At 56.0% G+C, this 26,006-nt stretch overlaps 1 protein-coding gene across 1 annotated transcript in view; it reads right to left on the reverse strand.

The window, feature by feature from the left end:
• Positions 1-26,006, reverse strand: part of PGBD5 (piggyBac transposable element derived 5) — a 104,474-nt gene that overhangs the window by 16,486 nt on the left and 61,982 nt on the right. The window contains exons 2-3 of the mRNA XM_030335161.1: positions 14,581-15,008; positions 7,082-7,216 (exon numbers count right to left, since the gene is read on the reverse strand). Of these exons, the coding sequence (XP_030191021.1) occupies positions 7,082-7,216; positions 14,581-15,008 (563 nt within the window). The remainder of the gene's footprint in view (positions 1-7,081; positions 7,217-14,580; positions 15,009-26,006) is intronic.

Genomic DNA, 26,006 nt, shown 5'->3' on the forward strand with positions numbered 1-26,006 from the left:
TGTGTCTAGATCTGCGAGCCTGCCCTAAAGATCAGTAACCTGAGAAAGGCAGCATCGTTGGAGACCCACACATCCACTCCTACACTGTGCCGGGCACTTTCCGTAAGAGCCTCCGAGAGGCAGCGCCGGAGGAAACAGCCTTCATTTAGATGTGTAATTGCAGGCTGGTGTGGCTCCCAAGGGGTCCCGTCTCTCCCTGGACACATGTGGAGACAGCATCATTACACTGAAATAGTCCCAGCAGCACGGAGAGCACAGGGCACTGCCCGCCCCTGGGAATGTGAATTTGCTGCAGACGCTTTACTCTCTGAGCCACGAGCTTGTCTGACAAAGGTCTTTAGGGCAGAAAACTGTTATGTTTTCATTGCCAAGCTTTTCATTTTCTCCTAACAAAAGTTTTTCTTGCTCCTAGGACTTAACTAACTTTCAGATATATACAGGAAGAAAAGAAAAGAAAATTGGTCAATACACGGCAGGACGCTTTGCCCCGGGATGCGACTGCTAACGTGGCGTGTTTTATACTGTCACCACAACGGAAAGGGCCTTAGGAAACCACCTTGGGGGACACACATAACACGTAACTGTCTCAGCCTGCTTCTGAAAGGCCTCAAGACCTGGAGTAGGGGGGCCCAGCTCTCCTGCCCCACCCCCACCGCGCCTTCTCAGCACACCGGTGACAGCTATAAAGACGGATGGATTCAGAGCTCGTTACGACGCCCCCACGAAGCTGTCACTGGGGTTCTGGCACTCTCCCCGTCTCGGGGAGAACCTGGTTCATCTCTGCTGGTCTTGATCACTGGCCCTACTTCTTTTCCAGAACAGAAGAGAATCAGGCTTCCCCTGTTGCCGTTGCGTATCTGTAGGAGCACGGCATCTCCGGGGACTGGGAAGTCACTCAGGATCGGGGTCTGTGATCCTTTGCTCGAACCTCCAATTGACAAGCTGTGCTTGGAGAGGGTGGAGGGTGGACTCCTCATGGGGTCGGGGGTGGGGGGAGCAGTGCGGGAGGGCATGGTGTGCACTGGCTGAAATTACGCAGAATGAGCTTATGGAGATGTGGGACACCCCGGGGGTTGGGCGGGGGACAGCCACTGGTGTCCCTAAAATTGAAGTGATATTCCCTTACCAGGGGAGGAACGGGGCCTACTGCAAGGAGACGGTGAAGGCATCAGTGCTGGGTTTGATGGGCTGGGGCTCTGCCGTTTACTGGCTTATGTGGTTTGGGGCCAGAAACTTAATTGCACTGAGCCTTGGTTTCCTCATTTGTAAGGATCATAATACGCTATGTACCTCGCAAAAGGCCACTGCCTGTGATGAAAGCTGTGTGTGTAAAAATCTTTTTTTTTTTTTTTTTTTTTTAAATAGCAAAGCTCTATGCGCGCGCTCTACGCCCCCTAGGCACGTGTGGCTGCTTTTATTTAACCGAAATTAAGTAAAATGAAAAATGCAATTCCTCAGTCACACCCGTCGCATTTCAAGTTCTCAACAGTCACGTGGGCTGGTAGCCGCTGTCACGGAAAGTCCGACTGGACGGTGCTGCCTTCTGTCACCCTCGGTTTGTTTAGCCCGGTCATTTTCCGGCAAAGTCTGCCACCCGCCCCCTTATTGCCGCCTTGTGCTACCAATTTCCTCTCACGTGGCCTCTTCCCTCGACTGCGGCGGGGAAAGGCCCGTGCGCCAAGGTGGTTCTTCTCTAACTGTGCGCCTTCGGCACAACTGACCCTCGCAAGAAACTCGCTTTTGTTTCACTCCAAAGCACAGACCTCGGGGAGGCTTGTGGGGAGGGGGGTGGGGGCGCGGGGGCTAGCATCCTGGGTCTTTGCACCCGTTCACTTCCGTGTGGTTGTCGAGTCTAAGCTCCTTGCGGAGAAAGCCAGGGTTCAGTCTGGTCCAGTCAGTGCCTGATGCACGTACAGGGCCACTGGATATTTACTGTCACCTCTGAACCCCTACGCGGTGAGGAGGGCAGGGCAGAGCAACCCCACTCAGGAAGAATGAGGAGGAGATGATTCTCAGCCACTTGCTCAAGGACACTCAGAGATGATGTGACAGATGTCTCGCACCCCGGCCAATTCCACCCTGTGACATAACCACCTCCAAGGTGGCCAGGACGGAAGAGCGCGTCCCCAGCGCGCACAAGGAGACAGATGGACGAGGGCCCTGTGCTGCCCGGTTTTTGACTCCAGAAGCAAAATCCACTCCGGTTAATTAATCCCACTCTGATCCTGGCATTTCGAGCGAATCCTGTTAAAAGACTAAAAATCAAATCAGAAGAGGCACCCCTTCCTGCAAGTTCCTCAAGTCCTTTCCACATGAAAAGCAGGTCTCAGACTAAGGGAGATGGGGGACAGTTGATGCTAAAACCATCAATGAAACAACACGCAAGCTGGGTAAGAGAAGAGATGCGAGGTTTTTGTCTCACGTGAGAAAATTCCCCCAGGCAGCCTGGCGGTTAAGAAGGTGGGATCTGGGGCCCGGAAAGGCCGGGTTTAATCCCAGGTCTAGCGCTCTATGGCTGACCCCTTGGGCGAGGTAGCTTCCCTCCGTGTGCCTCAGTTCCTCACCGTGGAAGGGGCAGGAACACTGCCTGTGTCGTAAGGTTGCGGTGAAGAGAAAGCGAGTAAAGCCGGTAAAGGGCCTGGGCAGAGAGCCTGGCACCGAAGCAAAGTACCCTTTCCGGAAGCCCTGAGGTGGCCATCGTCGTGAATCCACACATCGGGCTGAAGGGAGGAGAGACACTTTCAGATCAGCTGGTCCAACAACACAGGGTAGAGGACCTCCTTCGGAGTACCCCTCACCGATGCGCATCAGGGCGCTGCCTGGACACGTTTAGAGACATACAGGGGGTGGGAACCAGGGGTCCTTTCATCTGGGAGATTCTATCTTGAATTCTGGCTTCTGAAGCCCGTCCACCTCCAGTGAACGTTAGTTCACTCAGCAGGAGACGGCGGCTTGTCATTTAGAACGGCTATGTCCCTGCTCAGCACGGCAGTCACTCAACCCCCTGGGGACTGTCTGGCCTCTCCACTTTGGGCAGAGCATCCCTGTGTCCCTTAAAGCTCACGGACAGCGCACTCGGCAGGCATTTGGTGCCCTGCCGCCCCCTTCTTGGGGCTCTCCTGCCTGCCAACATCCTTACGGGGAACCCCAGGTCTCACACCACAGAGGCAGGTGGCTAGACCGACACATTCAAATAAGAGAAATCTGCTCTTTTTGACTATACCATTTTTTTTTAATTTTTTTAAATGTTTATTTATTTATTTTGAGAGACAGAGCATGAGCAGGGCAGGAGCAGAGAGAGAGACACAGAATCCAAAACAGGCTCCAGGCTCCAAGCTGTCAGCACAGAGCCCGACGCGGGGCTCGAACTCACGAACTGTGAGATCATGACCCGAGCCGAAGTCGGATGCTCAGCCGACTGAGCCACCCAGGCGCCCCTACCGTTTTTTGTTTTTTTGTTTTTTTGTTTTTTTAATTAGTAGACCCTTGCTTTCCTCGAAGAATCTCACGGGTCAATATAACATTAACTGAAGCGTTGGCCAGTTTTTTCCCGTTGGATTCCCAATCCTTCTGACGGAGTAGACAGAACAACACTCTGCACGGACAGTCGCCTTCTGACCCCACAGAAAGGCCACAAGGCTTCCAAGAGGAGCTAACTTAATGTCTCAGACTAAGGAATTCCAACCTCTCTTTTTTTTAATTTTTTTTTTTTTTCAACGTTTATTTATTTTTGGGACAGAGAGAGACAGAGCATGAACGGGGGAGGGGCAGAGAGAGAGGGAGACACAGAATCGGAAACAGGCTCCAGGCTCTGAGCCATCAGCCCAGAGCCTGACGCGGGGCTCGAACTCACGGACCGCGAGATCGTGACCTGGCTGAAGTCGGACGCTTAACCGACTGCGCCACCCAGGCGCCCCTGGAATTCCAACCTCTCAATGACAGGACTGACTGTCCCCGGAAACTGGAAGTCTCATCGTCTGTATGAATCTCCTCAGTCTCCCCCGCTCACAGGGAGGGTGCACACGAAGGGTAAGTGGGGCCCGTCCCCTTGGCTGGAGCCCTTTCTTAGAGACCCTCTGCAAACGGCCTCGGCTAGAGGGCGTGTTGGGGCTGGGGACAGTTCTTGGCCGGCCCGCGACACGGGACACAGAGTATACACCCTGGAGCGCCCCATAAGCCTCTAACCTGGAAACGGCGGTGGCTGTACCGAAAAAAGAAGGCATTCGCTGCGGTCTCATGTGGTTGCGACGTGTCTGGGACCCCGGGGGCAGCTATGTGTCAGGATTTTCGGGATCTCGCTTTATAAACGATCCCTGCCTGCTCCTTCCACTGCTCTTGAAACCTGGAGTCGAAAAGCTTCCAGATCCTCCACGAGACTGGAGTACGTGCCGGGGCGCGGGCTCGCGAGGGAGAAAACGGGCCTCCCTTAGCCTCGACGGGTGTCCGCTGCAGAGATGAAACGGGTGCTGGGAAGGGGAGTCACGGAAATCCTTTCCATTTAGACACCCGTATGTGAGGGAAGAGAACGCCCCGCGCCGGGCTGTGCCCTCTTCCTCCCTTCCTCAGAGGGCCCTGGGGAGCAGGACGCGGGCTCCAGACAGGCCACAGGGCAGGGGGACCTCCAGCCCCCTGGTTCTCGTTTCTGCTCCACAGCCTCTCAGCCTTGGGTCTTGGGGCAGACGACTTACTGTCTGGGAGCTTGGGCCTTCCCCCGTGTACTGCTCAGAGTGTCGTATTAGGCTCAGCGGGCGCCCCTCAGGGCCAGGCCTGCGGTGAGTGACAGTGGCTCCCGCCCCAGCCCTTCTACCCGCTGCCTTCTGCGCGGCCACATCACACGCCCTGCTCTGTCCGCCTCGGGGAGCCTTTCCTGGCCCCCAGGTGCCCTGCCGTGGCCCCCAAAACGTTGTACGCACATTTCTAATGCTGCACCTGTCACACTGTATTTACGAGTGGTTTTAATGCGTCTGTCTCTCCAACTAGAACGTTCACCTCTACGCCAGGGGGACTGCAGGAAAACCCTCGGCAGCAGAACCAGTTGGAGGTAGGGGTGTGTGTGTGTGTGTGTGTGTGTGTGTGTGTGTGTGTGTGTATCACTTCTCTCCATTAAGAGAGATGGGTATTTACTTTAAGGAATTGGCTCACATGATTAGAGAGGCACGGTAAGTCCAGTAGAACAGGTTGGTGAGCCAGAAGACCCAGGAAAAAGTTGCAGGTCAAATCCAAAGGCACTTTTCTGGCAGATTTCCCTCTTCTTTAATGTAGGTCAGGTCCCCCCTCCCCCCCACCCCGCCCCGCGTTAAGGCCTTTGACTGATTAGATGAGGCCCACCACTTACAGAGAGTTCTCTACTTTACTCAAGAGTCTACCCATCTGTTAATCTCATCCGAAACACACCTTCACAGAAACATCAAGAATAGTGTTGGGCCACAAATCTCCATACTGTGGCCTGGCCAAACGGACACATAAAATGAATCATCACGACCTCTGAGCCCTGCTGATGTCAGGGGGTAAAAACCAGAAAGGCCGGAGTCAGGAAGGGAGTGAGGTAGAGTGGGCACCCCCCCCCCCACCCCGGCACCTCGCACCCTGCAGAGCTGACGACAGACCGCCCTGGGAGCCGTACAAGTGCCGGAAAGTGCCGGAAAAGGCCACTTCTGCCTGGAATGCAGACAGACGGCAGTGGGGCCGAGGATTACGAAGCACAGTGTCTTGATCACTCGGCTGTAACTGGGGCTCCACAGACCCAGCGGCTGGAGACTGGGGCCAAGCTGCCCAGGGGGAGCGTGATGACCTTGGAGACACAGTGCCGAATGTGCCAGATCTCTGAGAAGGCAGGACTGGGCCTCCACGTCCCAGTGCTGGGCCCAGTGCTGCAGGTAACAGGTTCTCGGGAAGTATCTATTCAAAGAACTGAATGTTCCCGAGGACGGGGTGCACAGAGTGAACCTCCCTCCCCTGTCCCCAGGGAGCCTCACTGCAAAGGACACTACTGAGGTGGCACGGGCCACCAGAGGCTGTGCAGGGACAGAGGGCCCAGGTGCACATCCAGAGTAAATCGTGCTGTGGGACAGGTCCATTCTGGCAACTGCCCGAAGCCTGTGCTCAAGCCCACTCGGGTCTGGGGTCCAGCTGGAGATCCCAGCCCCAGGCTGAGCTGAGGGTCCCCCGAGCCCGCAGGGAGACCAGGATGGTCCTTCTGAGCAGATATGTTGGCCTGAAGCGCAGGCACTTTCCCTGCTGGGACAAAGGGATGCTCAACTGAATCTTCCCACGAATCCTCCAGTGGCTCAGGGGGAGAAGGGAGGGCAAGACCCCCGTGCCTGGGGCCTGGGGCCGCAGCCAGGCAGGGGCAGCGAGGCGGGGTCAGCCGTGACCGCAGGGCCGGCGGGCCTGACAGCTGGGAGAAGGTATCCCGAACAGCGCGGCTGGAGAAACCAGCCGGAGCCGGGATCTGTCCCTCGGGTGCCACGTCCGGTGTTCGCCGGCCCCCACCTCCTCCTTTTGTGCAGTCCGCACCCTGGCCGATCCCGGCAGGCGAACACCTCACACCTCCCCTGTAGCGGAGCTCGGCCACCGCTTCTGAAACCCGTGTCAGCACCTGCCTGGACCACGGCAGAGCCAGGGAGCAGGTGGCAATGCCGGCTCGAAGGGCCGCCCGCGCTCCTGACCAAGCGTAATTTAAGCAGCTGGCTGTTGGTGGCCTGTGAAGAAGGCTTCCTCAATACAGGGCAGTAGGACAGACACCGGGCAGGTCGGGGGCGGGAGGGGGCTTCCGGGACCACCACACGGTGGGTTCCCGAGAGAGACGGCGGTCACCTCGTGTGCCCCACTCTTTTGGTGAAGTCTCTGGCCGACGCTGTCAGGGCCCGAGCCTTGATCAGCGTTTGCTGCTGTTAACTGAACCAGAAGGGCCGGACAGGACAGGAAGGGCAGGCAGGGAGGTGCCGGCCGCCCCAGTGAGGGGGGAGCAGCCCCGCCGGAGCTTCTGGGGAAGGCCCACGAGGAGGGGGAGTGAGCCGGCTCATCAGTCACTGCGAGAACCGTCTTCCCTTGGCTTCCCTGGGCCCAGCCCGGGGCTCACCTGGATGATGAAGCCGGTGGAAGAACACTGCCTGACCCAGAGGCTGAATTTCCGCTTTTTCCTCTTTCGCAGTTCCCGCTCTGTGCACGTGGCGATGAACACGGGGTCCTCGTCAATCAGGGGTTCGTGTAGCACCTGCCAGGAACGAGGGAGCAGAGAAGCTGAGCTCGAGGGGGGGTCATCAGATTTGGGCTCAATCCTAGTCTCTGCCTTTGACCTTGGCTAAGTCACGTTTCCTTTCTGATCCTGGGTCTCCTCATCTATAAAAGGGTAGCAGTTTCAATATTTACGCCAGCGATTTGGGGAGAACTAAGTAAGAAGCCGTAGGCAAGGCACTTAGCACAGGCCCTGACATATGGTAGGTATTTAGTAAATGGAAATTTGAAAAAGTAACTGAAGGGGCGCCTGGGTGGCTCAGTGGGTTAAGTGTCTGCGTTCAGCTCAGGTCATGATCTCACAGGCCGTGAGTTCGAGCCCCGCACCGGGTTCTGTGCTGACAGCTCGGAGGCTGGAGCCTGCTTCGGATTCTGTGTCTCCCTCTCTCTCTCTCAAAAATACATAAACATTAAAAAAAAAAAACAACGCAAAAAAAATTTTTTAATCTTATTTTTGAGAGAGAGAGAGAGACAGAGACAGAGCGTGAGTGGGGGGAGGGGCAGAGAGAGAGGGAGACAGGGAATCCGAAGCAGGCTCCGGGCTCCGAGCTGTCAGCACAGAGCCCGACGCGGGGCTCGAACCCACGAACTGTCAGATCAAGACCTGGGCTGAAGTGGGACACTTAACCCACTGAGCCACCTAGGTGCCCCCCAAAAAACTTTTTTTCTTAAATAAAAATAAAAAAAAATAAAAAGTAACTTAATTTTTATTTTATATATTTATAAGATACACATTTAATCTCTATACTTATATATGTTAAATACATTTATAATCATCTTATTACAATAATACTAATAATAATTATTATTATATAATTATAATTATTATTATTATTATTATTATTAGTGGCCGAAGGTCCCCAGGGCAAACTCTCACTTGGGGGAGGGATCTCCAGCAGGGGCCCTGACCTCAGCTAGACATGCCCACCTGTCTTCAGGAAACACCTCTCCCCTGCTGGGCAGCCCCAACCGCTAAAAAGTTCTTTCCCTCACGGACTCAAAATTTACCTACATTCTATCTGTCCCTGTGAGAAACAAAGGAAAACACACACTATTTCTGCAGGTATTCCAGACCGTGCTCATGTTGGCCCACAACCTCCTCGTATCCCGGGCCGAACAATCTCTCTTTAAAATCCGCCCCTGACGTGAATCTGACGCCTGTGGCCTTGTGGCCGACACCCAGCCTCTGGCTCTCCTCCACATCGTCACGTCCTTCCAGACGCGGGATTCCCGAGGCGATGTTCACACTTATCTCACCTATTTCTATTTCTTTATGACATGCTTATTACGATGTGTTCAATGACAAGACTCTAAGGTAGAAAGAAATGGGATAACAAAAACGGGTTCCAAGGAGTGCTCAAAGTTTTGCGTCTTTCAAAGCTAAAGCTTTTGGGAGGAGACTTTTGGCTCAATTTAGGAATCTGCTACACGTCTCCCCCAAGTCCAAGGTCAAGCTCAACTGTGAATTGGGGGGTGTGGCTGAATTTCATCGAAATGAAGACTGTGGGAAGCGACGGGATTCCAAGAACCCTCCCCAGTGCCCTAGATGAGGGGCCAGTAAACTACGCTGGAGTCTGGCCCACCACCTGTTGTAACTAAGGTTTTATTGGGACCCGCCATGGTCACTCACTCACGTATTGTCAACGGCTGCTCCTGGACTCCAACGCCAAACCGACAAGATGCATCGGGGACCGTATGGCTCGCACAGTCTAACGTACCGACTGTCTGGCCATTGGCAGAAAAAGTGTACCAACTCGTTCTCCACCGGTGCTTTGGGACCTTTAGTGAACAAACTAGTTACCCGGGATCCTACCGGCGGGCGAATTCTGATTTAGTGGGTTTGGGGCAGGGCCGGAGTTTCTGCGTTGCCGACAAGTTCCCAGGTGACGTCAGAACACGGTCTGAATAAGGGCAGACTGGAGGACAATACCCAGCAACTGCGATTTGGACGCTATCCTCTCAACCTCCCATCAGTGCTACCTGGAATTCCATTTAAAACAGCAACAGACTGGAAGGGTTCAGTGTGGCCCCCTTCAGTTTTTCTGTTGTTGGACGCATGTGGACGTGACGCCTGGCCCTGCCCGTCTTACGCTTATGAACGGGAGGGTGCCGGCACGTGTGGCTGCCAGCCACAGGCCCTCACGCCTTGCTGACTCTGTGGGCTCATAAAATATTCAAAACCCCATTTGGAGCCACTGTAGCAAAATGGACACCCCCCCCACCACTGTGGTGCTCCATTTGAGCAGAGGGGGAATGGGGAAAAGGGCAGAAAGGAGTCCTTTCGCTGCCTGCGTATTCCCTGCTCCATCAGGCCTACTGGAGAAGCGTGTCCTACTCACCCCCTCTGAAGCCACAGTACAGAAAACTGCCCTCTCTCCCTCGTCTTCAGAAAGCCAGAGTACCTCTAGTCCGTGTGCGTTTACCTAAACTCAGGGGCGCGTTGATATTTCATCGCATGCCTCACCAAAGCAACCTCTGCGTGAAAACTACCCATGCCGGAAAACCACTTCTCTCTCCGCCGGGCTGCCCACCCACAGGCCAGCATCTCTCCGCTCCCCAAATGTACTTCCCGAGTCCCCTTCTGTGCATGACAAGCTCATTTGGGGGCGTGGCAGTCGGTTAGGGGAGAGGAAAGGCAAAGCATCCATTTATTTACTTGTATAATCCCTCCCTGAAAATATCCTCCTACGGAACCTGTCCCCACTTTTGAGGACATGAAGCATCTCTCTGTTTGGCACTCGGGTATACGCACGCGTGCGGACAGACGTGCGTGCGACTTGTGGCTGCGTGGGTTACCGGTAGACTGGGAGCCGTCAGCTTTCTGAAGGCTCTGCGAAAGCTTCAACTCATCCTGGAGGGTCGCAATTTGCTGGAAGGGAAAGGCTCCAGAGATGGCGGGGCAGAGGGTGCGTGTCGGGGGTAGAGCACGTGTGAGGGAGCAGGATGTGGAAGGGACGCTTGGCAGCCAGGAGCAGAACCACCCACACGTGCTGGAGAACTGTTCCGACCGCCCTCAGCAGGCAGAGTGTAGACCCTTCAGAGGGGCCCTGAGGCTCTGGGGTGCCAGATGGCCAAACTCACTGTGCCATCACCTTCTATCCAAATGAACGTTCCAGAGCCCAAGCAGGGACTTTTCACGGAGCAGAAAAGCTGGAAAACCAGGACACCTTTACAGTTTCTAGAGTCTTCGGACATCCAGATGGCTAACAGACACATGGAAAGACGCTCAGCGTCACTCATCACCAGGGAAATGCAAATCTGAACCTCAGTGAGATACCACCTGACACCTGTCATGAACAACTCAGGCCACCACAGATGTTGGCGAGGATGCGGAGAAAGAGGATCTCTTTTGCACTGTAAGTGGCGATGCAAGCTGGGGCGGCCACTCTGGAAAACAGCGTGGAGGTCCCTCCAAAAACTAAAAATAGAGCTACCCTATGACCCAGCGATTGCACGACTAGGTATTTATGCAAAGGGTACAAGACTGCTGATTCAAAGGGGCGCATGCACTCACCCCAATGTTTACAGCTGCGCTATCGACAATAGCCAAAGTGTGGAAAGAGCCCAGATGTCCATCGACGGATGAATGAAGAATGTGGTGAATATATACAGTGGAGTATTACTCGGCGATGAAAAAGAATGAAAGCCTGCCATTTGCAGCAACGTGGATGGAAGCGGAGTGTATTGTGCTAAGTGAAATAAGTCAGTCAGAGAAAGACAAATAACCGTATGATTTTGTTCATATGTGGAATTTAAGAAACAAACAGACGGACATAGGAAATGGAAGGAAAAATAAGATAAAAACCGAGAGGGAGACAAACCATGAGATACAGAGAACAAACTGAGGGCTGCTGGCAGGCTGGCAGGGGGGGGGGGGGGGGGGGGGGCAAATGGGGGATGGGCATTAGGGAGGGCACTTGCTGGGATGTGCACCGGGTGCTATATGTAAGGGATGAATCGCTAAATTCCACTCCTGAAACCCTTAATACGCTAGATGTTAACTAAGGGGGACTTAAATAAAAGTTTTTAAAAAAGAAAGAAATTGTAGATTCTTCAGTCAGGGAGGACAGGAAGCCTCTCCAGGAGGCAGATGCATTGCTGAGAAGAGAAGCAGTGTGGGAGCCAAGCATACTGTGGCCGATGCTGGAGGTCAGGGGAAGACGCCCCTCACCCCGGCAGGCCCGTGGGACGGAAGGTCCCGCCCCACACAGCAAGGCCAGCGCTTTCCAGGGCACGCAGGGTCCAGCTGCTTCTCTGCAAAGGAAGGGGGTACAAGGACTTGTAGGAGCCCCCAGCTAACAGGAAGACCTAATCATGTTCAAAATCAATCACACGCTGCAGTTCATGATTTCATCCCCCTCGGCTGACCCTCTCGTGCCTACGGACACAGAGCTGGCTCAACGGTGCCCACAGTCAGGAGAAGGCAGAAGGAGAGGAAAATGCCATCTGATTATCAGCCAACGGGAAAACAGATCCGAGGGCCCTGGGACGTTCCCTCTGCCTCGGGTTCCTGTCCTTTGGGCGGAGTGTACTGGGTGTTCTGTTTGCCCCCAAGACCCACTTTCCACCCCTCCTACGCCTTTCCACCCCTCTTATAAACCACACACCATCCAGGCCTCTGTTCCCGGCGTTGGGTCTGTTTGGCCAACCTGGAGGCCTGAGCGAGAGAAGGAGGAGGCCCCCTGCCTGCCCGTGCCCTCACCTCTGGGCTCCGAGGCCCACACCCTCTCCTTGGCCCGCGGCTGATACCAGTTTCCCACTGCTGCTACCAGTCCTGTCACGTCCCTGCACCCTGACCACACGCCATCCACAGTCCCCCGCATCCGGTCGTCCTCAACTGCCCTTCTAGAACACAGGACTCGTTTCCTGCTGGGATCCTGACCAACGCAAAAGGCACTAGATACCAAGATCGTAGCAAAACGAAGACACAACCTCACAAACACAAAGGTAAACATGAAAATCAAATACAAAGGATATGTTAAAAAAAAAAAAAAAAAAAGGAAAAAAGGAGAGAGGGAAAAAACCCTCCAACACGACCAAGGAGCCCTTCCCCAAAGGAAGACTTATCTTGGGACTCTCTTCTTTCTCTCGGCCTCGCCAACCCGGAAACAAAGAACAGACGTGGGGGCAAGAATAAAGCGAACGTTGTCCCCGGGCTCTCAGTGGTCCTGGTCTCCTGGCTGTGCACCTGAACCACGCAAGGGAGGAAGGCCGAGCTGCCCGCGCGGGTTGCCGTCTAGCCACTGCTGGCTCGGGAAGGTGCCAGGCCCCCTCAGGGCACCCATGCCTGGGCCGGGAAGGGACAGGCCTATAATCTCAGAATTGGCTGGGAAGGGGCAGGCCTATAATCTCAGAATTGGCCGGGAAGGGACAGGCCTATAATCTCAGAATTGGCTGGAAAGGGGCAGGCCTATAATCTCAGAATTGGCAGGGAAGGGACAGGCCTATAATCTCAGAATTGGCTAGCAGGCACCACAGCGTGCCCCAAGCCACCCCGGGCTCCAGAGACACACGCGCACATGGTGACCGCCCCGGGCACAGGTCTCAGGGTATCCGATCCTGCAGTTTCAGAAGGCAGACAGCACGAGGCCGGTTCACAGCAGCACACAACACGCATGAATATAACCCTGGCTAAGGCTGGCCTGGTCCCGGGACTAGAAGGATCTTCGGCAACCTTATCTCGCAGCTGTTAAATAGCAATCATCCAAGCAGCCGGCTGTTTGGTTCTTGAGAGATATTCAGCCCACAGCTTCCTCCGGGGGCTCTTCGAATGTCTGGCCCCAAGGATGGTCAGAATACTGTATTTTACCCCTTGCATCCAGCCGGAAGGGCCCCAGTTTGGTTCATTTTCAACCAAGCAAATATTTAGCGCAGCAAAAACGAACGTGCCCGGCCCTGTATTTGGTCCTGCAGGGCATGTTGAGGGCAGGGCCAGCGTCCCCAAAGGATCCCACCTCCTGTTTAGAAGGTCAGAGACACAACTAGGGACAAGAAAGACTGGCACTCGGCTGCCCTATAAATAGTGGGGGGGGGGGGGTAGGCCCTGCACTGGGCCCAGGAGACTCGGTAAGTCTGCTAAGGCAGAGAGAAGAGGGAAGAGCTTTCTCGGCGTCAGAAAGAGCATCACAAACACCTGGAAATCATAACGAGCCCAGCACATTCACAGCACAGCAGGGGGAACGCTTCCAGAAATTGTTTTAAGGCTCCCACAGACCTGAAATAGAGTGAGATCTTCCCCCACAAAAACCCTGTGATTTTCAGCCGCGCAGAGAAAAAGGCAAGATACAGAGATAGGGAAAGAGAGAACATCGAAAAGAATTTGAGGTTTATGAAGAAGGCCCTTGGAGGAAACGCACGAGGAAGAGTGGGTAGATGGATGGCTACTCAAACGCATAAATAAAAATGACGTCAACTTTGGTTTCCACACTGCACAGGCCAAAAGGAACTGGGCTCACGTGGGCCGAACACGTCCTAAAGTTTTGGTTAGAGGCAGCTCGGGAATGAGCTGCCTCCTCAGTTTGCGAGGCCAGCAGAGCAGTTTGGAGGACAATTCCAGAACGCCTATCTCACCACAGCCAAGTGTACTGGCCACAGGTCGACACCAGAAGGCAGCCGCTCAGGAGCTGAGGGCACACAGAGCCTTCTAGAACCAGAAGTTAGGGAAGTTGGGGTGGTGTCAGGGGGCCCTAACAGACCTGGGGCTCTATGGAACCCTGGTCCAGAGGCCCCGCTGGTGACAGTGTGCCAGGTGGACCCCCCGCCCCCCACCTGAGTGACTCCGGGTTACCTGCAGGGCGACTGAGATCCGGCCTCCTGGCCTCCTTTCCTCTGCCACCTATGAGGCTTCAGCCCTTTCCACCACCAACCCAGGAGTACATCCCTACTCAGAGAACACGGGAAAGTGACCCATCAGAGGTTCTTCTTAATCTAAGAATATTGGGGCGCCCAGGTGGCTCAGTTGTTAAACATCTGACTTCCGCTCAGGCCGTGATCTCACGGTTTGCGGGTTCAAGCCCTGCGCTGGGCCCTGTGCTGACAGTGTGGAGCCTGCTTGGGATTCTCTCTCTCCCTCTCTCTGCCCCCTCTCCAACTCGTGCTTTCTTTCTCTCAAAAGAAATAAACTTAAAAATATATATATAAGAAACGTCCAAGCCTGGAAAACACACAATTTGGAAAAAAAGCGCCATTACGGGGAGGGGGGCAGGCAGCGGCAGAACCCCGCTCTCTGAGGTCTCTGTGGCATGGGGCCGTGAGTCCATCGCTCCCCTGCACTCCGAGGAGGGCGGGAGAAGGCAGGACGGGGGGCAGGGGGCAGTCCCGGGGCACCCCCGCGGCCGATCTCACCTGGGTTTGGGAAGGCCTGAAGGCAGAGTCGAAGCCGTTCTGCAGGGAGTCGAGGAAGGGCTGGACCTTGTACAGGCCGTGCGTGGTCTGGCTGGAGCGGAAGGCCACCACGTGGAAGTACTTGAGGATCTTCTCGAAGCGGGCCTGGCTCATGACCAGGGCGAGGCTCCTGTTGCTGTAGAAGCCGCCGCTCCAGATGCTGAGGACCGACTCGCAGTGGGAGATGCTGGTGGAGATCATGTAGCCCAGGAACGCCTTCATCTCCGTCAGCGTCACCTCGGCCCAGGCGCCGTCGCTGCCGAAGCGCTCCTGGAACTTCTTGGCGTACATGTTCGTCTGCACCACCATGTTCTTGAGCACGTTGTCGGGGACAAAGAGCTGGAAGAAGTCTATGGCACTGGCGCTGGGGGGCATCTTTCGGGTTGGACCTAAAACGAAGGCAGGCCGGGGGTTCATTGCCGCAACCACCACCGCAGCGTGCACCCTGCCCCCCCCCCCGCCCAGCGCAGCTGGCTGGCCAGAGCCCCTACCCCCCCCCCCGCCCCCCGCCATGAACTTCGGTCCCCTTCCCTGGACAGCGGCACACGCGCCCCCTGCCGCCCGGGCCCCGCACCTGCAGGTCCTCCCTCCACCGTGCACCCCGGGCCCCGCGTTCTTCCCTGTCCAGCAAATTCAGAGAAAGGGACGCGCGAGCCGTGGGAAAAGACCCACGCAAGGGCACACTGAACTTACAGGAGCTCCACCGTGGCCTTCTGCCTTTCGCTTTCTTGTAAATTGACTTCCGTAAGTAAGAATGCTTTCACCCCTCGGGGCCTGAAAATTTCCACCCAGGAGAGGCTGCAATGTTTATTTCCTGGTGCTCTCCATGTGGCAGTTTGGAATTTATCGGTGAATACATCTGAAGGGGCTTGTTCAGATAATTTCACCAATGTAATTAAGAGCTCACAGTTTTGGGGCGCCTGGGTGGCTCAGTCGGTTGAGCGTCCAACTTCCTCTCAGGTCATGATCTCACAGCTCCTGAGTTCGAGCCCGGCGTCAGGCTCTGTGCTGACAGCTCATAGCCTGGAGCCTGCTCTGGATTCTGTGCCTCCCTCTCTCTCTGCCCCAACCCACTCGCACTCTGTCTCTGTCTCTCTCAAAAATAAATAAACATTAAAAAGAAAAAATTAAAAAAAAATCTCACAGTTTTGGCTAATGCAGGGACAGCGTGCTGAACTACATACACACACATCCACCCATAAGAGATACGGCTTTCAATCCCAGTGTCTTAAGTCAGGCTAACAGGATGTACAGGTTTGTAGGAGACAAGCTTTTTTTATTTAAAAAAAATTTTTTTTAAGTAATCTCTACACCCACCTTTGGGGCTTGAACTCACGACCGGAGACCCCGAGTCCACCGACCGACGGAGCCAGCCAAGTGCCCCCTGAGGAGACCAGCTTTGCAATTTCTAATCAAAGCCGGGCACGCTCTTCAGAATTTTAACCACCCCCCTAAACCTTTCTCTACTACTGATTTAGGCAATCTCTGAAAAACACGTTTTTTTCGCAGCAAAATAGGACAATGTACACCCAACCGCCTAGGTTTCAGATCGGATAAAGTGGGGAGGTGAAACCCTGAATTTACATCTAGCTAAATGCACAGTCTTGGATAAATTCCCTCTTTCCCACGAGGAAAGCGGAACACCTGCTTCGCAAGGCTGTTGTGAAAACCTAGAGACCTTTACTGAGATGTTATCAGCAGAAATCCACTGCCCTGGGCTCTGGGCTCTGGAATGCTCGATTGCTCTCACGTTGGAGAAAAAAACCCTGAAGCCCAGAGAGTGAAGTGACCACCATGCTCACTGTCACCAACCAGTTACTGGAAGGGCACCAGGCGGTCCTGGTGCCACTGGCACCTAACTGCTCTCGGAGCAGGTGGCCCTGGCTGCAGGGACAGCGAGGCCAGGAGACAGCGGGGGCCCCGGTGAGTAAGAGCGGCCTGCGGCCTACAGCCCCACACCCACTCTTTAGTGGAAATCATCTTATTTCAGCGAAGCTTTTCACCCTCCGGTGGGTGAAGCCATAAATTATTCAGGGGTAGCTCTCAAAGAGGAGAAAAACCAGCATTTCAATTGCTACATCATGCTGAGTGAGCAGAATGAAATTTTCTCTTCCAAAAGTTATCTTTAAAGCAATTTCGCCTCCCGGGCTATTTCGCAATGAATCCTCCCAGCAAACTCTGCCCTGGCCAACTGTTTAATGAAGAAACGCGGAAGTAGCTGGCTCCCTCTTATCTGTTTAGTTTGGATTTACAAGCACCCTCCACTGCCTGTCTCAGCTGTTCTGATTCTTCGTGTTGGAAAGTGTTGGCACAGGCCAGTCCCTGGGAAGGGATGGAGGGAAGGAGGGAGGGAGAAGATGCTATTCAGTAGATTCAACCTATATCGCCAACCTTATAATAGGGCTATTTAATAATATGGCTCTGGGGGTGGGCAGCACCCCCAGCCAAGACAAGACTCTCTTACATTTGATTCATTCACAGGAGCTTTTCCGGCTGTTACCCCACGTGATCCTTACAACATCCTCGTGAAGCCTCGTCCCCTTTTGCAGGGAAGGAAACAGAAGCTCAGAAGTATAGGGATCCAGCCCAAGGTCACTCACTTGTAAGCGCCTTATCGTTGGGGCGACCGTCTTCCCACCTGGCCCAGCACCAGTCTGAGAGCACCTGCTGCTGCTATAATTATTAACGCGCCACTTCTGCTCTCGCGAGTGGACAAGAAGGGATGTGGCTGTCCTGCACACCGTGCATACACACGGCTTAAGCCAGGTGCATGGTCCTCAAACCCCCCCGAGCTCCCTCTACCTCTGGCACGCACACATTTCATGGTGGGCCACGTAGGGTTACAATGCACAGCCAGGAGGAATTCTGAAGGGAAAAAAACCGCAAAGGCGGCATGGAAGTGGGGGTGGGGGTGGGGGCAGGGTGGTAGGAAGGACCTGTAGTGCCCGCGTTTACCTTCGGGTCTGCCGAAGGGAGACAGGGCTCTGTGTGTTGATGATGCATGACCAGGCTATAAACTCATACAGTCATCTCCCGGCCGGGGGAGGCCGGTGCTCTCCCCACCTCCCCGCCCCACCATGTCACCAAGTCACTCTTCAGGGCTTGCTTCAACCATCGACCACCTGGTTCCTTCAGCCCCCCGGGGATCACCTGCTCCCTCAATCCCAGGATGCCACAGCAGGCCCACGGGCCCAGGGTAGCATTAAGCATGGTCCAATGATGCTCAGATTCCCTGAAGAGATTCCCCCCCACCCGAACCACCACCCCAAGGTAGAAACCGACCCCCTCTTTCCAGGAGCGACATCTACAAAAGCAGATGTCCTGTTCAGGGGGTGGACTGTAACGCAAGGGCAGTTAGCAGAAACCACTTATTCCGAGAACACTCACGGGTGTCGTATTGATCCTAGGAAGAGAGGAGTAAGACCCAGTGCTTTCTCCCCAGGAAGTTCTCGGTGTAGGGACAGGAGCAGACAGCAGACAGTGACCAGTGATGTCAGGCTCGGGGGAGGCCGGTGCTCACAAGAGGGACCTCGAGTCCAGATCCTGGGAGTGGGGGCGGGGGGGAATGGACGAGCCGCGTGAGACTGCTCTTGAGACCGGTGGCTGCAAAGGGGTGGCGGCCGGGAGGTTACAGGAGATCTCAGGCACTGAGAACATCTCCCGCAAAGGCCCTGAGTTTAGCGGACTGTGCAAGAGAGAAGGCTGGCTGCAGGCACTGGGGGGCAGGGCCCGGACTCCCCGCATCGAGGCGAGAAGGGCTGTGAGCACCGCGGATCATGCTCCCGCTTTAGGGGGAATCACTACAGGTGGTGTGGGGGGAGGGCCTGGGGCTGTTCCTGAAGCCAGTGAGCACCAGGGGGACCTGAGGGGTGGCCACACGGCTTCCCCTCCTGGCTCCCTCACCTCTACGCACGGCGCCGTGCTCCGTTTCCATACAGGTGTGCTGGGCAGGGGGAGCGGACTGCGGGCGAGCCGGGTACCGGAGGCGGCCTGAACCCGGGGGCCTCATCAATTTGTCATTTCCACTTGAACCAGAGCATCTTACAACACACGTGTCCAGGCCGAAACTCCAGATGCCTCACTGTCCTCTCCCGTTTTGCTCCTCCCCGCCAGCCCCCCCCAGACACCAAAACCACCACGGGTTCCTCTGCTGCCGGCGCCCCGCGTCCCGCCCACCCGCGCGTCCTGCTGCTGGAGTGTGTGATCAGCCACCCGTTGCTCTGACCCAGGCAGCCACCACCCCTGGCCTAGAAGGCAAAAACGGTCTCTGCCCAAAGGATTCACAGCAACAGGAAAAATCGTTAAAAGAATATAAACCAGGTCGCTACAGTCCCCTGCTGAATTCAAACACTCCCGGGACTTGCCACCGTGTTAAAGCGAACCCACATTCCTGACCAAGCGCTCGGGGCCCTGAAGGGGCAGGTCACAGCTACCAACCCCCATCCCAGGCCGCTCTCCAAGGGCAGCTGAGCACAAGGGGTGCAGGCAGGGCTGGGGTCAGGCCCGGGCTCTGGCACGCTCCTTCCACCCCAGGGCCTGCACCCACGCAGACCCGTCCGCAGGAAGCAAGCCTTCCTTGTGATGAAGCGCCCCCACCCAACCACAAGCAGAGAGCCGGTCCTGCCCATCCCCATCCAGACTGCACTTCCTTCCTGCATTTATCAGAGGCCACGGTTGTTCGGTTAGGGACTTACACACCCGTTCTGGTCCGCCTCTGCGGTCCCGCCCTCTGACCCGGCCGCAGTGTGACGGCCGAGGTAAAGGCCGGCGGTCGCAGCGCTCTAAGCCCGGCCCACGGTATGCCGGACGCCCCCGCTGACAAGGTGGATAGAGTGGGTGAGTGGGGAGGGCCGATTTCACGGCCCACGCAGGAGGAAGGGCCTCTTTGCTGAGCCCCATGGAAGGGATCCGGTTTCGTGGACAGCAGCCCATGTCGATGTCTGATAAAAAAGGTAAGGACAGCCAGAAACATATGTGTGGAGGCGGAAGCCTACGTGGCCGGGGTCTGCAGCTGCTGGTTACGTGACCGTGGCCAGGCCACGTAACCTCTCTGCATCTTGGTTTCCTTCCCCGGCCAGTGGGGGTAAGAACCACCATGGAGGGAATGAAAGCCACAGGCCGCGGCCCGTCCTGGCCGGTCCACCACGAGCCCCGTTTGGTGTGAGGGTCCCGCAGGAGCGGCCGCCGCCCGCTTTCACGGTGCCCGCTTCACGGCCACAGCCACATGTGGCCCTGATCCCCTCCTTCACGCTGTCTGGAAGGAAAGTGTGGTTTTTTCTCAAGTCCAACCTTCCAGGGACCAAAGCAGTCATTTTGAGATGTGAAGGGCATTTTGCATCAACTGGCATCGTGGGGCAGCAATGGTCTGCAGCTTTGTGACACAGATAAGGATCCCTTCGTATTCTGAATTAAGGGCTTAAAATAACGAAATGAGGGGCGCCTGGGTGGCTCCGTCGGTTGAGCGGCCGACTTCGGCTCAGGTCACGATCTCGCGGTTCGTTGAGTTCCAGCCCCGAGTCGGGCTCTGGGCTGACGGCTCGGAGGCTGGAGCCTGCTTCGAATTCTGTGTCTCCCTCTCTCTCTCTCTCTCTGCCTCTGCCCTGCTCACACTCTGTCTCTCTCTCTCTCTCTCTCTCTCTCTCTCTCTCAAAAATAAACATTAAAATGTTTAATAAAATAAATAATAAAATAACAAAATGATTCTCCCCAGGCAAAATCAAGCAGATATAAAAATATAAAAGAACATCCTGTGCGATCACAAAAATATTCCTCTCAGCTGAGATGTGAAAAAAATAAATCAAGATATTACATTCTGTAAAAAGGTAACGTAGGAAATAGCCAAGCTATTGTGCTCAGCACTGGCTGCAGCTGGGCCTTTTTCTTGGTCTGAACTAATCCTCCTGTCTTCTCCGTTTCTCTCCTTCCTCCCTCCGCCCGTGGCTGACGTGCAGGACAAGCTGTCTGTCTGACGAGCTGTCTGTCTGCCAAGCTGCCGAGGCCCAGGTCTCGGCTGCAGAATCCAGCCACACGGCCACTCGAGACCTCCAAGGCTTCCTTCCTTGTTCAACCTCGTGGCTCGTGGCTACGTGACCGGGAACAAATTCGATTCGCAGCCAGATCAAGGAATGTCCACACAGGGGCGGGAGCCTTGGGTAGGAGTCCAGGCCGTGTTCCTGACCTCCTGGGGGGCTCGGCCCCTCATCCGTGTGGCCCGATGGGGTAACGCACACCTGTCTCACTGGGCAGCTGGGAGCCGCGTCCAGCTCCCCTTTCGGTTTAGGTGTGACCGACCTGCAACGCTTACCCACGACATACCAACACAGGCTCAGATGAGCGTCAAGTCCTCGAAATGGTGCCTTCCCACCGGAGGACACGTGAGACTCCTCACCGCTCTCCAGAGCCTTTAGAAAACATGCAGAAACCTGGCCGGGAAACCCAAGTACGGCATCAGTCACGCAATTTATCGCTTGCAAGGCTTCCTTGTCAGGAGCATGTAAGGGCAAACCGTGTGTGTGTGCGTGTGTGTGCACATGCACGCGTGTGCCCATGCGTGGTCTCCCTCATGCTAATCCAGCCCAGTGGCGGGAGAAGACACCGGCAACACAGAGACAATTCTGGAATGGGACGCTTGAGGTGACGCCGTTCACAGGAGTAGTTCTTGTAGAAGAGGGCTAATGTGTTGACTGTTCGGAACGTTAAAGCTACACCCCTGACCAGATGTCACGTGACAAAGAACTGCTTTGCAGAGAAGGGAGGGGCACGCACCCACGCCTGACATATAAAGGCTTTTCAAGACAGCCCAACTTCAAGAACGAGGCACCCATACACCTACAAGGAACAGTCTTACACGACTGTGTAAGGTGAATAGTCTTCATCTATGTGTGACGGCCACCTCAAGGGCCTGCCACCTGCAGTGGGGGGCGGGGGGGGGTGGGGCGCTCTGCTGGGCGGGGGGTGGGGAGGGACCCTGACCACCTCCACATGCACTGAGCTAACGGGGAGCAGCTGGAACCGAAAGGATCCGCTCTCGCCTGGGCCTGCGGCCCCCCCCCCCCCCCCGCCCCCAGGGTCCTCTCTCTCTGGAGCTCTGGTCGTTTACATTTCAGGTCACGCACACAGACTGTTCTCTGGACTTTGTTAGCGAACGGAGATCAGGTCACACGCGCTTGGACGGGCAGAACAGGGAACTTCTACTGCTCCTGCCGCATCCGGTTTTGATGTAAGCAGCAAGGTGACAACACGGGAGGGGCTGTGACCCTGACCAACAGCTCAGGTGTCGAAGGAAGGAATGAACGCTGCCAGTCACAAAGCTTCATTGCGAATGTGACTCCCTTAGTGGCAGTAGCCTAAAGGCCAGGTGACGGGGCTATTCCATGGCATCCAGGAGTCCGTGAGTCCTCCCACGGCTAAGAGTCCGTGCGGCCTGTGAGAACGGCTGGTCCAGGCTCAGACCCCACGCCCAGGACCACGCGCATCCCCTGTGCCCCCGGACCAGGCTTCTCCACTAGGACACTTCCCCACCCAAAGCACAGATTTCACTTTTCCTTCGTGCTGAGCTAAAGCATAGCGGGGAGAGGTAGGTGGCCGTTAAGGATGAGAGGCGGGGTTGGCCGCAGCTGGGGTTGGGGGCGGGAGGGAGCTGGTTCTGTTCCCGGCTCTTTCCCTGTCTAACCGAGCCTCTGTGAAACTCCAGTTTCTTTGGGTTTCAGTTCCTCACGGGTACCTCTCCTCCTCCCCCTTCCAAGACCGATGAAACGGTAGAGCCAACGACGGAAGTATTCCGAGGAATGTAAGTAATTATGTAAAAGTCACCTATCACGGTTCGGAAATAGTTGCCGGCCAGCAGAGTCGACGACCTGGGACTGGGCTCCAGCTCCGTGACGCACAAGGCGCGTGACCTTGGGCAAGGTGCTTCATCACTTCATCTTAGAGCACGTGGGACGGGCGGCTTGAAGGACAGCAGTTTACTTCCCACGGTTCTGGAGGTGAAGGCCAAGATCACGGTGTTGACAGACGTGGTGTCTGGAGAAGGCAGGGTCTTCTCGCTGTGTTTCCATGCAGGGGAGGTCCAGGGAGATCTCTGGGGTCTCTTTCCTCAGGCACACTAATCCCACCATGAGACCCCACCCTCATGACCTAGGCGCCTCCCACAGGCCCACCTCCTCGTACCCTCGTGTTGGGGACGGGGTGGGAGTTCCGGGGGCCACGCAAACGTTCGGTCTATAGTCCTCGGTGACCCACCGTCTCCGTGTTGGTAGAGCGAAGACGAAGAGAACGGTACCAGGAGGTTCACAGTCAGGGTGCGGACGGAGAGGGAGGACGCCCAGCAAGAGGCTGAGGTGCCCAGTGATGGGATCTGATCACATGCCCGACAGCATCCGCCAGTCCCCTACCCCCGGCTCCTGTCCCACTTCCCGGAGCTGACTTACCAGATGGCTATTACAGAAGAGCAGCCTTGGCTACCACAGTTGATAGTTCATTTAGACGCCGTGTCTGTTTTTCACAGGAGGCTGTATTTTTAAAGCCTCTGCTTGGAGACAGAAAGGGTGGCAGGATTTTCGTCTCCCGCTTGGGAAGTACACGATGGGGAGGGGACGGGGAGCTGAGGAGCTACGGGGCCACCGCCTGGGGCCGGCCCCACCTCAAAGGCCCCGTGTCACGCGCAGTAGCCAGCGGGGACGGGCCACCCAGAGAATTTGCTCATTTCCTCCGTGACCTCACAGCTTTTTCTTGCTTCCCCTGCTTCCCGCTGTGCCAAGGACACCCACCTTGGTTCTTCATGCCGAACCAAACCAGGTTCATGGCCAATTTCCATGTGCCTGGGTGCTGTTTCTTCCTCAGGCTCCTTCTCCAGACCTTCCTCCTCCCGCGCACTGGGCGCCCGCTGAGCCCACTGGTGTCCCCAGCTTGCTGCCCACCCTGGCCAGTCCCACGTAGCATCACGGTGCATGTTCCTCCGAGGCAGGCAAGAGAAAGGGACCGCGCCCCGGGCACGGAGAGTGCGAACGATGAAAAGCGTGGACAGTCCCCCTAGGCTTCAAGAAGTGTATTCCAAGCCATGCACCTGATGGCATATAGAAAACTCTGGTGTGCCTCATGGAGGGTCTTCTGTGCATAAAGCACCACAACAAGCAGTTAGCTGACCACACTTGATTCTCACGGGGGTCAACCCAAGAGGCGCCGGGACGCCCGCTCTGCAGCCGCGGAAGCAAGTCTTGCCCCAGGTCACCCCGGCCGGTGAATGAAGGAGCCGACAGTCTCTTCCCCCCCGCCAGGCGCCACCCACACACGCGGGCGTGGACTCCCCAGACGGCTGAGTCTTCCTGGCGTTGTGGTTGCTTCCAATTTCCCAGGCACGTGATGCAGTTCTGACCTGGGGAGGGTGAGGGGAGGCAGAGGGCCGGCCCAGGAAGGAGGACAGAGGCTGTGATGAGACAGGACAGGAGCTGAAAAGGGGGCTATTTAAATATATATGGACTTGGGAGTTTCTTTCTTTGGCTGAAATAAATTCTTAGAAGGAACTCTGAGCGGAGGCACCACGCACGCCCCCCCCCCCAGCTTCCAAAACGAGCAGCGATGGGGACGACAGGACCCAGCAGAGCGGGCACACCACCAATGGGTCCGGCTGCCGGAGCACAAACAGGAAATCCTGGATGATTTTGGAGGAAATCATAGGGATTTTATCACTGATGGCGAATCCCTTGGGAGAGGTCCAGAGGGGGTTTGTGGAAGGTCCACACGGATGGGAGTTTTGTCTGTTGGGTTCCCTGTTGGGTCTTAGGCGCCTAGAACAGTGTCTGGCCCACTGAGGTGTGCTGAGTGAGCCAGGGAAAAGGGAATGTGTTCAAAGGCCAATGACCCTCCAGGTCTCAAGGTCAACAGCAGCATCCTGCAGCTCACAGAGAAGGTCAAGGGCACCGAGGTGCTCACTAGAACATGATGCGGGAGAGTAGACGAGACAAAGGGTCGGACCCACAACGCGTGCGCTGGACGTAGGGCCAGGGACCCCTTGCAGACAGCCCGAGGTATGGGCAGGACCACCCCGTGCGTGCGCGCATGCGTGTGCCTGAAGAGGGAGTAGGGATTCGGGCGGGACCCCCTCGTCCACACCTTACGTTCCTCAAGACGCTGGGTTTAGCCCTTTGTGCCTATCTACAAGAGAGATTAAACACAGAGTTACGGAGATGCACAGACTGGGCCGGGCACATAAAATGTGCCATGTTTGCAAACCAGTCTTAGTATTTTAAAAAAATACTGGGAGCCCAAGGAAGGGGACAAAAAGCAACCAGCACAGGCCCATCATGACCTCTGCGATGGCTTCGCCACGGGCCAGAGGGAATGAGGGAATGAGAGAGTCGGTGAAGAGGCCAGAAGGCTCTGGGAGGCCCCAGAAAGGGTCTGGCCCTTTCCAACCCGAAAGAGAAGGTACAGGCCACACTGCATCCTGAACCCAGTCGGTGGCATCAGGAGGCGGGGCCTGGACCTCTGCTCTGGGGCTCAGGAGCCCTGCTTGAGAAGCAGCAGTGACAAGGGTCTGTGTTGACATGACGGTGGTTAGCGCAATGGGGAACATCAGAGGCCACTGCGTGGGACTGGGCTGCACTCCCTCCCTAGAAAAACCTATTAGGACACAGGGGGTGGTCACCCTCCCCGCCGCCGGCAGCTGACTCTCGGGCACCTCCCCTCCTGGCTTGGCATCGCTGGTGCCACCCACTGCCTCCTTTCACAGCCCAGCACGGGTGTGTGGACCCCAGGCCATGCTCCTTGTCTCCCTCCACCAGGCGTCTGTATTTGCTCTGCGTGCCTGTGTCCCCCGGGGGCACCGAGTGCAGGACTGCAGGATCGCTGGGGTGTGGAGGGAGGAGGGAGAGCAAAGGCTTCCGGTGGAGTCCTCATCCTCCTTTCTAGTACTCGGGGACACCCATGGCACCCTGTGCGTGGAGGATGGGACCAGGCGCTTGTCTCGGCACAGCTGGGCCAAGAAGGAAGGCAGGCCGGAGGGGCTTTATCCCCGCACCCTAACTGCATCACTCTAATGCCCTGCACAGTCCTCCAGGCCCCGGGAGAGAGAAGGCAAGGGACCAGGGACCAGGGAGCAGGCAAGAAAGAAGTACATCCTGGCCAAGCTGGCCGGGAAGCCTGAGAGAGCGCCCACATTCATGCTATGACTCACCGAGTCAAGCCGGTGGAGGGAGGTGCCGACCTCCGCATCCAGTGGACTGTGGGGAGAGGCTGGCCCCGTCCCACCAGCCACCTGCAGCCTCACCTCCCCAAGAGGAAGCAAGGAACCAGAGGAGGTCAATGTTATGGTTACTGAGTCGGGGGCGGTTCTGGCCTTCAGGCTCCTATCCTTTTTCTTCCCGGAGCCTTTCCTTTCTCAGGGTCAC

This window comes from Lynx canadensis, chromosome D2 (assembly GCF_007474595.2).
Source record: "Lynx canadensis isolate LIC74 chromosome D2, mLynCan4.pri.v2, whole genome shotgun sequence".
NCBI classification, from domain to species: domain Eukaryota; kingdom Metazoa; phylum Chordata; class Mammalia; order Carnivora; family Felidae; genus Lynx; species Lynx canadensis.